This window comes from Saccoglossus kowalevskii, chromosome 18 (assembly GCF_978046115.1).
Source record: "Saccoglossus kowalevskii chromosome 18, keSacKowa6.1, whole genome shotgun sequence".
Taxonomy (NCBI): Eukaryota; Metazoa; Hemichordata; class Enteropneusta; family Harrimaniidae; genus Saccoglossus; species Saccoglossus kowalevskii.
This window is the reverse complement of record NC_140658.1, coordinates 23742444-23758158: the sequence shown is the minus strand read 5'-3', so window position 1 is coordinate 23758158 and position 15715 is coordinate 23742444. Positions and strand designations below refer to the sequence as shown.

Genomic DNA, 15715 nt, shown 5'->3' with positions numbered 1-15715 from the left:
TGATACGTTTGGGCCTGGAAGCTCAGATATCAGTGTAAGAAAATAGATATCCAGTTGAAATATGTTGTAAGCAGTTTTCTTCTCAAGATAGGCAAGGCAGGGGCGCAGTTATATTCAGATTTGGAGCTTTGACTTGAAATTGCATCTAAGAATTCTGGAATGCGTAGTGGTACCCTCGTGTCAATGCAACCCTTAACAAAAACTACAGTCATAACATAGCAGACAGCAGTTATTATATAGGTGCCAATCAATGTTATTATCTTGCTTTTTTCCAGAAGGTATCTATGATCGTAACACCGGAAATAATATAGTCAACAATTAATTCTTTAATTAGCTTTTTATCAGTACTTGATGTGTCCGACATATGTTCTGACATGATATGATACAATAAGAAATGCCATCATGAACTTGCGAAGCGAGTAGAAAAAGGAATCAGCAATGTGGAACTTGTCATTCAGCCTGCATGTTGTCGGTGGTGGGAAATGCGTCGTCTTTCAAGCTAATTGAGCTTAACAGCAATAAAGAAATCTAGCAAATTTTTGAATGTGCTGCTTTATGGAAACTACCCCAATATTTCATTTTACTATGCACATCATGCCGAGAGAGCATTGTGCATCAACCTACCCGCTCAAAAAGTTACAATGTTCGATGTTCTTATGAACTTGACAAATTACACACAAATAAAGGCCTTATGGGGTAAAGGCTGTGCAGTACTTCGTCACATCATAAAGTTCCATGAAGTGAAACAGATAAACTTTCTATGGGAACAAATCCTGATATCATAGAAATAAAGCATACAAAGGTGGATGGGCATACCAACACGTTATTGATCGTTCAGTGTACAACCATGATGAACTTCTACTATGATCACATTATCTTATATCAGTGGCGGCTCGGACAAGGTTGTAGGTATTGCTATGGTCTGATATGGTTATGCTGTTTAGGAAACCAGATTGATGAAAGACTTGCTGGGATTATTTAGATGATAAATATTTTTACTTAGACAGTCAGTCAAGATTACTATTTTGAAATGTGGGCATTAATCTGCAATTCAGCCAGTGACAGAGAAAAAGTGAGGTGTTTGGGAGGGACACAGAGCTTGGTGGGTATGAACCAGGTGAATAGGCGGGTTGAAAACCCTCTGCCTAAATTCACTATGTTCAATTACCCACCATAGACTGTAGGCAAAGTCAGACGCCAAAAGGTGGCGGGTTTCCAAGCAAAACAGAAAAATAAGAAAGTACTCAAAATGAAAAGGTAAATTAATTATGACTCGCTATGACCATTGAAAAACGGTGTCTTACCTTACCAGTGTTCTCCCCATAGTAAAAGCATACTGCTGATAGGGTGACAGGGTCGGCATTGCCCCAGGATGCTAGACCCAAACCTAACTAGCATCCCAAAAGAAGAGGCCGAAACAGTTCTGCATGAGGGCACAGGCCATAAGCGAGACCTGGGATGTCCAAGAAGCGCTGACGAGAGAAAGTTCTCAGCACAAATCTGTAGCCCAGACTGCTCTCTGTGCAGGGATCCCTGTGGCCGTTCAGGCTGGATCAACAATCAAAGTTTGACCCGCAACAATGGGACCCACCCTAAAAAGACCTTCCTTGGATTGCGTGTCTCTTAAGTAATAATTGATAAAGATATGTTGTGTTCTCCAGAAGCCTGCCCTAAGTATGTGTTCGAGGGGCACCTGACACACGAGCTTATGAGTTAGTGATTGCATAAACTTCATGCACTCATACTTTGTGTCTCTGTGGAACCATGATGAGGAAGACAAACACTGTCAAAGTGATCCACCTAAAAATGGAAATCTGGTCTGTTCTGCTTACCCTGGCCATAACACATAAACATGTGCTTTCCCTGCCTCGACTCGACTAGTATGTCTCTCATAGCAACTCAAAGCTCAAACTGGGCATAGAAGTACCTCCTCCTGATCCACCGGGCTGACAATATTGGCAGTGGATCGTGTCCTGGGATTTGGTTCTTGGCAAGAAACCCAATTTGTGTCTTTAGTAGAGCTTGATTGTCCAGGCGAGAGCTAGTAGGAAGACTGTTTTTCATGTCAAGTATTTCAATGGTGCTAATTCCAGTGGTTCAAAGGGTGGTTCCCTGGATTGAGTTCTAGGCCTCTGATAATGAAAAGCGATAAACAGTCTTCTAATAATAGGACAATCGGCTAGTTTTGTCCCAAAGTTTTCTCAATGGCAAGGCTGACCTATAGCCAATGATTGCTGCATGGGATAAACCTAACAGTGTCAAACAGATGTACGAAAAAATCACCTGCCTGGCCAACAGTGGGTTGGCATGGATCAACCTCCTTTCCACTACACCAATCAAAGTATGCCCGCCACTTGGAGGCATAGACCATGATGGTAGGACCCCTATTCACCCTGGACAGGACATTGGCAGCCCGCGCAGATAAATCTTTCGTCTGTGCGAGTCTACTGAGAGCCTCCATGCGTGTGAGTGGTACACTGCTGGGCTCATTGGTAGTGTGCCATCCAGTTGGGATGCCTGGAAGCACTACTGGTGTCTCGACTAAAATTTCCAACTGTAGTGAAAACCACCCCTTAGTTGGCCAGTTGGGCGCATGTCATAGTTTCTCATAGGCCCACAGAATCAATAATGCATACATGGCACATGCTCCTGGAGTTGATAGAAGTGTCACGTATGTTGGGAGCTTGGCATTCTGGGGTGTGGTGAATAGGTCTATCTTGGGACTGTTCCACAGCTGAAACTGTCTAGAGGCTACTCATTGGGGTACCTGTGACTCCATGTTCTGAAAACTGAGTTGCCGCAAGAGGGCATCCGCTTTACTGTCTACATCCGCTCTACACCTCTTGAAGGTGGTGTGCAGTTAGCTCCACATTGCATTCCAGGCACCAATGGAGAATTTGCTCCACCAGAGCCGACAGCGATGTGGATTTTCCCCCACTCCGCTTTGTTGATGTAAGAGACGACCACTGTTGTGTCCATGCAGAGCAAGACTTTGTGGTCCTGAACTATGAGTCAAAAGTGTATCAATGCTAAGTGTACTGCTTCCAGATATGACGACCCTGAATCCAATGCAGGGGCCATGTTCCTTGGACTAGTTCGTCCATTAGGTGCACTTCCCAACCTGTGCAGGAAGCATCCGCAAGCAGAGTCATAGCCATGGTGAGTGGGTCCAAGGGGACCCCTGCCTGAAGCTGGCAATTGCCATCCACCAGGGCAAGGCATCACACGTTTGGCCTGAGAGAGTTACTCGCCTCTCCAGTTCCCGTAGGTGAGACCAGTGTTGCATCAGAAGCCTGTGCAGTGAGGTTTGGGGAACTATTCTGCGAACTGACTTCATCCCAATGATGCACGTCAGCTCTCGAAGAGACACTAAATGTTCGGCTAGACTGCTTATTCCTAGTCAACAAGCCTGGGATGGATGCACAAAGCCTGCTTCTGTGTCCAACTCCATGTCCGGAAACACCAACTGACATGTTGGGAGTTTTAGATTTACCAGAAGGCCTAATTGGTGTAGTAAATCCTGTGTTAGCCTTACCTGTTCGGCCAACAACCCCTTGTTTTGGTTGTGTAACAACACCAGTCGTCTAGGTACGGGTTGATGTGTACTGACGACCAATGTGCCAGTAAGCATCAGTTAAGTCTAGCAAGGCTAACCAATCAAAACAGTGCCTGGAGAGTCTCTATGCGGAACCGATCGAGGAGCACATACTAATTTAGTTTGCTTAGATCCAGAACTGGACGCCAGCCACCTGAAGCTTTGGGACTACAAACATGTGGGAGTAGAAGCTCTGACGGGATTTTTACCAGGTGTATGTCGCCCTTTGTAAGCAAAGTGTCTACCAACTGTCGGATTGCCTCCACATGAGGGCGGAGATAGCAGCAGAATTCTATAACCGTGTATCACCACCTAGAGTGTTCAGGAGTCAGTTACCTGCTGCTTCCAAGTGGAATACACCGGCGCAATTAGTGTGCGACAGGGTTATGTGGCCATGGGCTTGGTGGTTCTACATTGGGGGCAAACTCACCACCGCTGATTCTTGGTACCTGGGTTGGGAAAAGAACCGAGGGCATGAGGTTTGGCTCCAGACTCTGCTGGCTTCGGTACCGCACCGATTGAATAGTCATAAGGTCACCCAATCCTGGGGTCTTAGGACTATATATTCTTCCGCAGAAGACCAATGCATCACCCCTATGGCGCAGTTCTAGTCGTCGTTTAAGAGGACAGACTCCAAGGGGATGCCCAAGACCTCTGCCTGCAATAACAGGCAGTGTGGATGCCCTTCAGTCAGGGTGGCTTCCCACCCATACTAAGACTCCTCTCACTCATGCCTCGGGCCATCCGAACCGACCACACAACTAGCCCGAGGTCAGGCAACATGGTCAGATTAGAAGCTCTTCTCTGCTTTCCTTGCTACTTGACGGCCATTTTAGCTATGCTAAGAAATGAACAGACATGTATGAGTGGAACGCAATTATAGTTGACACAATGAAGCCCTACAAAATGGGTCATATGCGCCTAGTTTTTCGTGTTTGGTACAAAAAACACATGGCCTCTGATGTTATCAAACCAGACACCATGTCTTACTGTTACCAACAGTCACAGAAGGAATACCTCAGAAAACTGCTGACTGAACCGCACTGTTTTGCTGTGTTGCACACTCAGTGTGGAGAAAACAAAGTGAACATAAGACAAGATGGCGCAGACCTCTTGACCTTGGTCATGTGTTATGTTACAATGGAAATCTATGAGGTCGTGAGGCTTCCCATGACCTAGATTTTTCTCTCCGTCATTAGTTGAATCACAGATTAATGCCTACAGTTCAAATTAGTCATTTTGACTGACCGCGCCTGAAACGGGGATTAAAAAGAACTCATTATTTCTCTGCCAAATTCGTGAACTTAAAACCCAGTGAAACATCACAATAGTGAAATTAATAGAGTTATTGTAAACAACTTTATTTCATCAGACAAATTTACATGAGTCAGTAGAATTTTGTCACAGTGAGCATTTCTCTGGAGTCCTACAACATGAAGTGTCCACGATTGTGCCTTGTGACACTGACAAAACACTGACCATAAGTGTTGCTGTTAAACTTGAAAACAGCATGGCTACTTGTGTGATTAACTATCATAATATAGGGCATGGAAAACTTCATGATGTCCTCTTTGATGGTCATGTTTTGATATGTTCAAATAATTGTAGCTATTTTATTTTACAATTTTATCAAAGTTATAGTCATTCATGACAAGTGTGAATACCAGTAAACAAAAGTTTTATAGCTAAAAAAATTGCTTTCTTAATTAGTTTTATATTACTTTTAAATTAAACACAACAGTGGAGGTCACAAAACTGGGATTGTGCTTGTAAAAGCTTTCATCCAAATAGTGATTGATTCGAGAGCTGTCTATACCCATAATGCATGTGCAAGCCTTTACTTGACATAGCAACTGTGACCACCTGCTTAATAATGTTGAACTATTTCATTAATATTAAATAGAACTAAAAATGATGTCACCATACTATTCCTGGATTGGTTCATTTCATTTGTAAACGTCATTCGCAATAGACAAAGATAAATGAGTTTGTATTAGTTATAAATTTAAATTTTTTTTAGACTTTTCTTTCATTTCATAAAACATACAACAAATAATATTTACATTTGTTAGGTACAATAATACATTATGTTCATTCTATGATATACCCAATCATGTAATTGAACCCATGATGTTGTTACTAATTTAAATATGGCAAAATATTAGTTTTGAAAAAAACATCTGTGAAGCGCAAATGATCTGTATCTGACACCAGAAATACCAGTTTCTTTTTCAAGTCCATTTGTTTGAGTCCAAGCTTATCCTAGGAAGAAAGAAGACAATTCTGCAGAAAATAGTATAATTATTGAGGCCTTAGTCATTGACCTATTGAGACCTTGGTCATTGACACATATAAGACAGCGGCAGACCAATTTGGAAATACATATAGGCTGCTACACTATGATGTGATTTGTTTACATTTTAAAGGGCAGTGGTTGTCCTGTTTGATACGAGACTCATTATGACACACATAATGCCTGTAAAACGTATTGTTTCAATGAAATTCAAATACATGCTGTGTGATGACCATCACCCTTTAATCAACCAGCTTAGACATGTACGATAAAAAACATGGATGGATCATCACTCAGAATCTACTGTCAAAATGTTGCACGTTGAAGTTGAGTCTTTTGTTTTGTAAATTTCCCTATATGACTTTTATATAAAGATCTACAGTTGGGTATGTTATTTCTAATTTCCAACTAGACACTAAAACTAAAACCAGCACAAATCCCAAAATTGAATAACATACAACACAGTTTGTTGCAGCCTTCCTCAAAAGTGAAAAAAATTCTTTTACGTTGATTTTGAATTATTCATTTTTTGCAAAAATATGCTGTTATATACATAATATACATTTACAACAATATACGGGGGTATGTAAATATATGCTAAGTGGACAAGGGTGTAGTTCTATAAGCTTAAAAAGTCCCTCAGATTGACATATACTTACCTCTTTATAAAGTGGACTATCCTGAAGTCTGAATGTTTCTTTAGCTTGCCCAGGAGTGTAGAATCCAAACCACTAAATAAAGAGAGATGTTATTATTTTCTTGTTAACACAACCGAAACACAATTGAAATCTGTATATTAACCCTTTCACCACCAGACTATCTCACCCTCTTTTTTCTGCACTTTTTATTTATATTCTTCAATATTTTTTGGAAAAGAACCCTAATTTTGGAGCCAACAGACAAAATTAGAGTAAATTTTTAGTTTTTACACAAAAAATTTGGCTCTTTTTGTCCCAGACTATAAATGGGAAAATTTTCTGAATTAACTGTATGTCAAATTGTTCATACTTTCATGAAAGAAAGTCGATGTTACTAAAGTACTGCAAATATGGGGGTCACTAGACAAGGTAAGGAACTGTGAATATCCCAAAAATATGTTTTTTTATTATATTAACAAATTTGGCTGAAAACATGATATATTGTCATAAGACATGGTGCATTTTGTTGTTGCAATTCTTTAATAAACTGACTTATAATTTACTATGTTTTAAATGAGATGGTATATTTTTCATTTCATGCAATGAGAATTCTTCCTCATCAGCCATGTTCTGTATGCATATAGTAGATGCCAAAATTTAAATTTGACACAAACTTCTTTAGGAATACACTAAAGAGACTGATGGGTTTAGTCAAGGGCGAAAACAATAACTGTGTTACAATTTATGTAACTATTGTTTTGTTTAACATTATATGTTGCCCGTTCTGTTAACTGTTAATTGAACATCGAGTTACAATTTGGATGTGGTCATTTTAGTAACTCAATATTCATAACTCATATTCATAACTCATATTCATAACTCATATTCATAACTCATATTCATAACTCAACATCTGTAACACAAATAATTCAGCTTCTCAAACCAAATACTGATGGTTGAATGCTGTGTTAGAGCCACCCTCACCAAATTACTTTTACCAAACAAGCAACTCCCTTGCACATTAATGCTGCATCAACCCATATATTATACTGTAAAGGGGTTGATTATTCACTGGGTTTTAATTTTGCTTATTTTGCTGGCTGAAAAATGTGCTAAATTAAAACCCAGTGAATATGTGAAATTTACCATAGAACACATTATCTAAATGATAAAACTGTGAATTTAATACCCACTGAGTATGCCTGAAATGGTAAATCAGCGTAATTTAAACCCAGTGAAAATTAGTAATTTTACAGTACCCTCGGTATATTCTAGACTGATGTCATACATACCTCGCTGTCTTTTGGATCTACCATTGTGTCTTTACCAAACTTCACCATTACAAATTTGTTGAGTTTCTGTAAATTTGTCTTGTATGACTTGTTTATGCCCTGGACACATAAGATAAAAATATATCAAATTACATTTATTTAAGATAGCATCTTTAAAATGTGCACAATTCCCACTGAATACAGACTCGTACAAGTGCATGCATGTAATGTCAATTTGGAGAAACAGCAATAAATATGTCTGCAATGTTCATTGAGATTTATTTTCTCTTTGTATGTATCTAGCATAACCTCATCACTTGTATCTCTGTTTAAAAAATGACAGAAAATCTGTATGAGTTCAGAAAACTGCAAACCCCAAACTTCAAACTATACTTTGAGGTGTTACAGTTTCTACGCCATGAACTCTTCAAAGCAGATGCTAAAGTGTTTCTGGTGAGAACAAATTCTATTTATGTATTAGCATAGCACAAGCTATTAAAAATGTGAATACCATTTCCAAAATTTTAACGACCCATATTTCATTTAGAAAACGTTACATACAAACCCCTCACATTTTTGGAAAATATTTCAATTTTTTGTTAAAATATTAGAAAGAGATATATTTTGCCTTTTCCTCATAGAACCCATGTATTAATTAACCTTTTGAGCACCAGGTTCAACTTCAGTCCCCATCCATGAAATAGTTCTATATACCGTCCCCGCATATTAATTAGGTAATTTGCATATCATTAACTCTCTGAGCACCAAAGTAAACTTTTGTCACCATTCACAAAATAGTTCTATATACCATATGTGCATATTAATTAGGTAATTTGCATATCATTAACCCTTTGAGCACCAAGGTCAACTTCATTCACCATTCACAAAATAGTTCTATATACCATGTGTGCATATTAATTAGGTAATTTGCATACCATTAACCCAATCACCATCCATGAAATACCTTAATTTATAGTCTGCTCTTTTCACACATAACATGTTGACAACAAATTTTCAAACTTTATAAATAGTGGGACTTCTTTGTTTGTTTCAAAATTTATACTGAATTTAGTGAAAATTAAAGAAAATGTGAACAAATTCATATCATTTTTTAGAAGGGAGAAATAATTTTGTACTCAAAGGGATAACTACATAATATAAACAAATGAATTTCTTAAAAACGAGGTCAGTTAGTAATCCCTATTTTATTATTGCTAAGAGCTATACTTCTAGAAATTTCTTTTCATTGTGCCATTCAACTTACATTTTCTTGGTTGATATCTGCTAGGAAGATACTCTTCTGTTTGTACAGTTCTTCATTGAGTGGATCATGCCAGTATTCAGCCTGACAGAGAAAGCTTTGTACAAAGTCATTGTAGGCTCCAAGGTTTAATAACTCCCTTACATAGTCACAAATAGTTGAGTTGTCACCGGGACATCTTGGAAAACCATATACTCCTGGAAGAACAGAAGTAATTGTTTATATTCAAGCACGATTGGATTGGCTAGCTCAGAACCACTAAATAATCCCTGAAAGGCTCACATGTTTAAGTACCTATGATGTCTTAATTACCACTGTTTTAAATTTGAAAGACAATTTGAAGTTATAAATAATTAAAATTTATAATTTGCATTTATAAATAATTTTCAATTTCCAATAATCTGAATTTGCAAATAATATGAATTTGTAAATAATATGAATTTGTAAATAATATGAATTTGGAAATAAATATGAATTTGGAAATAATAAGGATTTGTAAATAATATGAATTTGTAAATACACATGTATATGAATTTGTAAATAATATGAATTTGTAAATAATAAGAATTTGTAAATAATATGAATTTGTAAAATGAATTTGCAAATAATATGAGTTTGCAAATAATATGAATTTGTAAATAATATGAATTTGCAAATAATATGAATTTGTAAATAATATGAATTTGTAAATAATATGACTTTGGAAATAAAATGAATTTGTAAATAATAAGAATTTGGAAATAATATGAATTTGGAAATAGATATGAATTTGGAAATAATAAAAATTTGTAAATAATAAGGATTTGGAAATAATATGAATTTGTAAATAATATGAATTTGGAAATAATATGAATTTGTAAATAATAAGAATTTGTAAATAATATGAATTTGTAAATAATATGAATTTGTAAATAATAAAAAATTTTAAATAATATGAATTTGTAAATAATACAAATTTATAAACAATTAAAAATGTAGATGCATTATTATCTTTCATTGTAGTACATAGGAAAAACACACAGAGCAAATATCAAACTACCATAAGTGAAAAACAAACTGCAAATTAAGAGGAGATATTCAAGCTTGTCTGACAGTATCCATAAAAACAATGAGTGATTTCTCTAAAACAACAAGCCCTATTTTGCTCACATAAGTTTTATGGCGCAGGGGGGGGGGGGGGTCAACTGCCAGTGAAATGGTGAAATGATTAGATTAGCCAAAATTTCTAGTAGTGAAATTAAACATTTTACAACATACTGTGACCCCGTAACCATTGAAACAGATATTATAGTATTTAAAAAAATGAAAGTAAGCCTCAAAGACCTGTTGGATTCGTTTTATGGATTTCTTTACTGCACATCTAATGCTTCATTACTGAAGTCTGCACCAAGTTTGTAAAATAGCGCCCTCTAGAGACTGCATGCAAAATAAAACCTTTATTGTTTTTCCTTAGCAATGTTGCATCTAACAAAATTGGTACTTCACATTTATTAGCCAACATTTTCATGACAGGCATTCCAAATCTGAAAAGAAAGGTAGGGATAGAAACAGACTGAAAGCTACAGTCACACCAATACAATCCATTTTTGGTGATAGAGGGCTGTTACTAGAATCAGTAGTTTAGACCAACCTATTTAAAATCTGAAGACTCCAACTTTTTTTTCAATATTTATTTTTTTTTATTTTTTATTTATGACTATTTTTTGGGTTTACTTTCCATTATTACATTGTTTAAGTTGTCTGAGATATGATATAAAAAAAACTAAATAACATCAAGTAAAAACAAGCAGCCTCTTGGCTGAGATAGCTCCGCTGTTAGCAATGCACATTTCAATTAAAGAACAGAAGATATCATTAGAAAATGAACAATATGCATAGTATCAATGCAATGGGACTTGCTGTTTTCAACAAGAATTCAAAAATATCATTTTTCACCATAAATGATTGTTGTTTTTAACAAGAAGAAAATATCACTTTTTACCAAAAATGACAAAAATATTCACCAAAATTAGAGAATTGGCGATATCATTACAAAATGAACAAATTTGAGAGTGGTTCACATGTAGTACCTATATACGTAATATCAAAGCAATTGCACTTGTGGTTTTTAACAAGAAGTCGAAAATATCACTTTTACCAAAAATTACAAAAATACTCACCAAAATTAGAGAATTAAAGATATCATTACAAAATGAACAAATCTGAGAAAGGTCCACATGTAGTACCTATATATGTAATGTCAAAGCAATTGGACTTGCGGTTTTTAACAAGAAGTTGAAAATATCACTTTTTACCAAAAATGACAAAAATATTCACCAAAATCAGAGAATTAAAGATATCATTACAAAATGAACAAATCTGAGAGAGGTCCACATGTAGTACCTATATATGTATTATCAAAGCAATTGGACTTGCGGTTTTTAACAAGAAGTCGAAAATATCACTTTTTACCAAAAATGACAAAAATATTCACCAAAATTAGTAAATTGAAGATATCATTTTGAAATGAACAAATCTGAGAGAGGTCTACTCAAAGTACATATACACCAAGTATCAAAGCATTCAGGCTTGTAGTTTTCAAGAAGAAGTCGAAAAAGTAAAACATTGACACGGACGCCGGATGACGGACGACGACGGACAATCACTCATATGTTAAGCTCCGCTCGACAAAGTCGACAGCGGAGCTAAAAAATACACAAAAATAAGAGATGAAACAAATATTGAAAAAATAGAAATTAGAGCCAATAAGTACATTGTGTTTGACTCAGATTGTTTATACACACATACCTTGGTGCTGGCCACCGATGCTAATCAAATTATGCATGGGTGGACTAGGACAACGCTGAGCAACAGCACGACTGAAAAAAAGATCAACAACTAAACTAGTTATAACATGGAAGGAAAAGTAAGAACTATAAATGTTATGTGATCTGCGAAAACTAAATGAAAAAAAGATCAACAACTAAACTAGTTATTACATGGAAGGAAAAGTAAGAACTATAAATGTTATGTGATCTGCGAAAACTAAATGAACAAAAAATGTAATTTAATAATTTATTTTAGTAATAAATCTCAGAATTCAAAGAAACTTCCCTGACCTTTATGTTTCCTCTCACTAAAACAGATCATCGATTTTTTAGGTTCTATTTTATGCTGTTGTTCACAAATCCCATTATGGTCATCAATTACTTTTGCACAAATACTCTTGAAAATGCTGATTTACCATCAGTTCCTATGGTAACGGGTATCATAATATTTCAAAAATTTATGTGGTTACATAAGATGACAGATGACAAACATATATGCAGCTTCAAGCTGGGTATGGTATTTATTATTGTCATGGATTAATTAAAATTGATGATTAACTTTTTTTTTATTTCCATTTAGTTTTTTTTCAACAAATATTTTGAAATAAAATTGGATGATTTTATAATCACAAAAACTTTATTTATAATTTAAGTGCGTAGTATAAAAATAAAAATAAAAAAAATTCAACAAATAATGTTTTGTTAATAGAAAAAATAATAACTCACAGAAACTGGCCTCCTTGTGAGAATCCTAGAGCATTATATCCATTTTTCAATTTTGGATCGTTGGCTAATTGTTGGCAGACATCTTTTACTTGATCATTAGCATTCATAAGAAATCCATTCATCATATCCTAAAGATGGAACAAAATAAATTCAGTAAATATCATTTTTGTTATTTATATATATGTAAATTTTATGTCTGGAGACTAATCTGGATTACCAGTAGTTGATAATAAAATTATTTTAAGTTTCTTTTTTCCTATTTTCAATATGTGATAGAATGGTTGGCTCAGGTATTGATGTGTACATGTGTTTCAAGCTTAAGATCAAATTCTGGTGGAACAAAATACAAGATGTTTGCCTTTGAGCTTGGAGTTACGATGATGCATCTAATACAATAACTTTTTCTATAAATATATGGAAATCACAGCCTTCAAAATTGACACAAGTTTTGTATATTGATATCTAGATAATGCCCCATGGCAAGTCATTATCTAAATAATGCTCCACAATAGGACAATCAAGAGAGAATGCCCCACAAGAACAAAGAGTGTAGTGTTGTAAATTGATGGTATTTTACCGAGAGAATGTTTCCTCCAATCATCAAGGACTTTACATAGACTCCAGGAATCAAATCTTCAATCATGCTTTTAATGGAACCCATGCTGAGGGGATTGCAGCAACTATCACCTGGCAACAAATAAGATTTGATAACTTAGCAACAACTTGTTTGTTTTGTTAAATAGACAATCAGAATGTATATAAGATCACAGTCCGATAGAGAGAATGTGATAAGATGTACAAAATGAATCAGTTATTCTGTTAGTCTGGCTAAAAAAAAAACTACTAGTATTTAACTCTATTATCAAACCCACTGCTTTATATGGGGCAGATATTTAGGGGGTAGTTATGCTGAATATCTTCAAGTGGGAAGGTAAAAATAAAAGATCAGTCGACAATTGCTATTTTCGTGTGTTCGAGATAAAACTAACGAATGGTTAACTAATTCTCATGACTGAGTGATATTCCTGAATCAACCGTTGACGTACCTAAATAGATTGTGGCTATCCCAAATAGTTTTTCACCTTTCAATGGAGTACTAGGTGGATCATTTCAACAGCATTCTGGCTGTTGACTTTGTAAGTCTCAATATGCATTCAATGTGTTAAATCAGGGAACTAATCAGATAAAGATTAAGAATGTCGGGTGTGTGTGTGTGTGTGTGTGTGTGTGTGCGTGTGCGTGTGCGTGTGCGTGTGCGTGTGTGTGTGTGTGGTCATGTCTACCTAACCAAGTGACGCCAAATCCATGGACGCCAGTGAACCCATTGGTGAATAGTGAAACCCCTTCATTTTGTTTCATAATTTATATTAATATTTAATCGAATTTAAGTCAGGTTTGCGAAGCTTAGGTTTAGTATCGGGGGAAGGTATGGTTCACGTTATATTAATATTAATATTAATATAACGTGAACCATACCTTACCCCGATACTAAACCTAAGCTTCGCAAACATTTCTATGTTCAGTCACGGGATATTCAACTCTAGTTTAATTAAACTTAATTAAAGTGCAATTCTCCATTGTATTGCATTGTAATTGAGTTTAATTAAACTCCAATTAAAACGCAACCCTATATAGGAACGCGTTTTAATCGAGTTCATATCGCAACTATATTAAAAGTTAATTCAACTATATTAAAAGTTAATCCAATGTGTGGCGTCACAACGATAGTAAGACATGCATGCGTGCGTGTGATTTTTTTTGGTGGGACCTGGGGCATAGAGTAGTTTTTTTTCCACCCTCCCCCTACGGATGGATATTATGACACATGTTATGACACAATATGGATTCAAATCCACCATTCATTTTGTTAACTAACACCCCCCCCCCCCCGAAACGTATATGGATGGGTATGTGAAAAAATTAAATATATCAAAAATATGACACCTCTCGGAATTAAACCATCCATACTTTTTGTAGAAATATGACCTCTCTGATTTAAACCATGCGTAGGGGGGTGTGGACAAACACTGGAATGACCCTTAGGAACTTATAGTATCGGTCCTTCTGACCTGGAGTTTTAATTTCTCGCACTGGATGCATGCAATAAAACAATATATGACTGTACATACCCATGCCATGCCAGATAACGACTGGCAGTGTAGCATTGCTCTCAACGGCTTCGACATACACGTCGGCAACCACACAAACAACGAAGACAAAAAAGAAAACAAAATGCTTCGCCATTTTGGTTACGTTCACGTGATTGCCGTGGTCAGGTGACTTGTTAGAATGAACTATTATTGGATAGGGGGTGTCGACCAACCGAGAGAAGTACCCAAGAATGTGGAATTGATTACTGAACCAGGGCTGAACGTTCTACCATCGACGTAGTACTGGTACTGTGCCGTGCATTATCGTAATACGCTATTTTTTGAATAATTTGGGTTTTCGGTGTCGCCTATGTCTATGTTTATGGTACATATCAAATTAGGAGTTACCCTTTGGGGGCTGAAGAAATTAGTTAGACTGGCCACTGTTAATAACCGTGGACTGGCACAGCCTGGGCGATTTATTTCTTTTTAAATTTAAAATTAAATAAAAAAAATAGTGAAATAGGGATGGTAATGCGAAATTCCATGTAACCGTGTCGCGTTCACCCCACCTTTCTCGAAACTATTTTTTTCCATTTTTTAGTTTTTATTATTATTATTATCATCTAATTGAAAAAAATCACCACAGCTGGGCCAGTCTAGAAAATAGTGTGTTAGTACGCATGGCGAAACGTTTTATATTAATCGGATCCTCCCCTTTCCCCGTTTTGATTGCCTCTAATACCCATTGTACACTTGTGTTGTGTTTCATCAACGACTTTTAATGTCTTGCTTTGTATATATTATATTATTTAAACAAAATTGCACGTTTTTTTCAATTACCGGTAGATTTATTCCAGCGAAGAAGCACGCTCTGTAGTTTTTGACATTTTTTGCGATAAATAAAAGCCCAAATTCAATTCAACACCCTCTACAACAAAAACATCCAGCTGCAGTCTCCTATCAAAGTTGTATTGCCGGCACGAGGCAATATTGTCTCCACGACAATAAATTTTGCCATGCATTGCTGCTAC

The 15715-nt window shown here is 36.1% G+C and overlaps 1 protein-coding gene across 1 annotated transcript; it reads right to left on the bottom strand.

Annotated features, from left to right (window-relative positions):
- Positions 1-5527: 5527 nt before the first annotated feature.
- Positions 5528-14851, bottom strand: LOC100374568 (palmitoyl-protein thioesterase 1-like). The gene is made up of 8 exons (XM_085493225.1): positions 14721-14851; positions 13169-13278; positions 12592-12719; positions 11846-11916; positions 9062-9255; positions 7819-7917; positions 6548-6619; positions 5528-5857 (listed from the first exon to the last, which is right to left on the bottom strand). Exons 1-8 carry the CDS (start codon positions 14833-14835, stop codon positions 5735-5737), a joined length of 912 nt encoding a protein of 303 aa, XP_085349351.1. The 5' UTR covers positions 14836-14851; the 3' UTR covers positions 5528-5734.
- Between the last annotated feature and the right edge of the window lie 864 nt (positions 14852-15715).

Excerpts from the sequence above, each read along its gene's own strand:
- LOC100374568 (XM_085493225.1), bottom strand. The coding sequence starts at position 14,835 with ATGGCGAAGCATTTTGTTTTCTTTTTTGTCTTCGTTGTTTGTGTGGTT. Across the intron at positions 13,279-14,720 it reads CGTTATCTGGCATGGCATGG|GTGATAGTTGCTGCAATCCC; the intron begins GTATGTACAGTC and ends ATTTGTTGCCAG. Across the intron at positions 9,256-11,845 it reads CATCGGTGGCCAGCACCAAG|GAGTATATGGTTTTCCAAGA; the intron begins GTATGTGTGTAT and ends CTGTTCTTCCAG.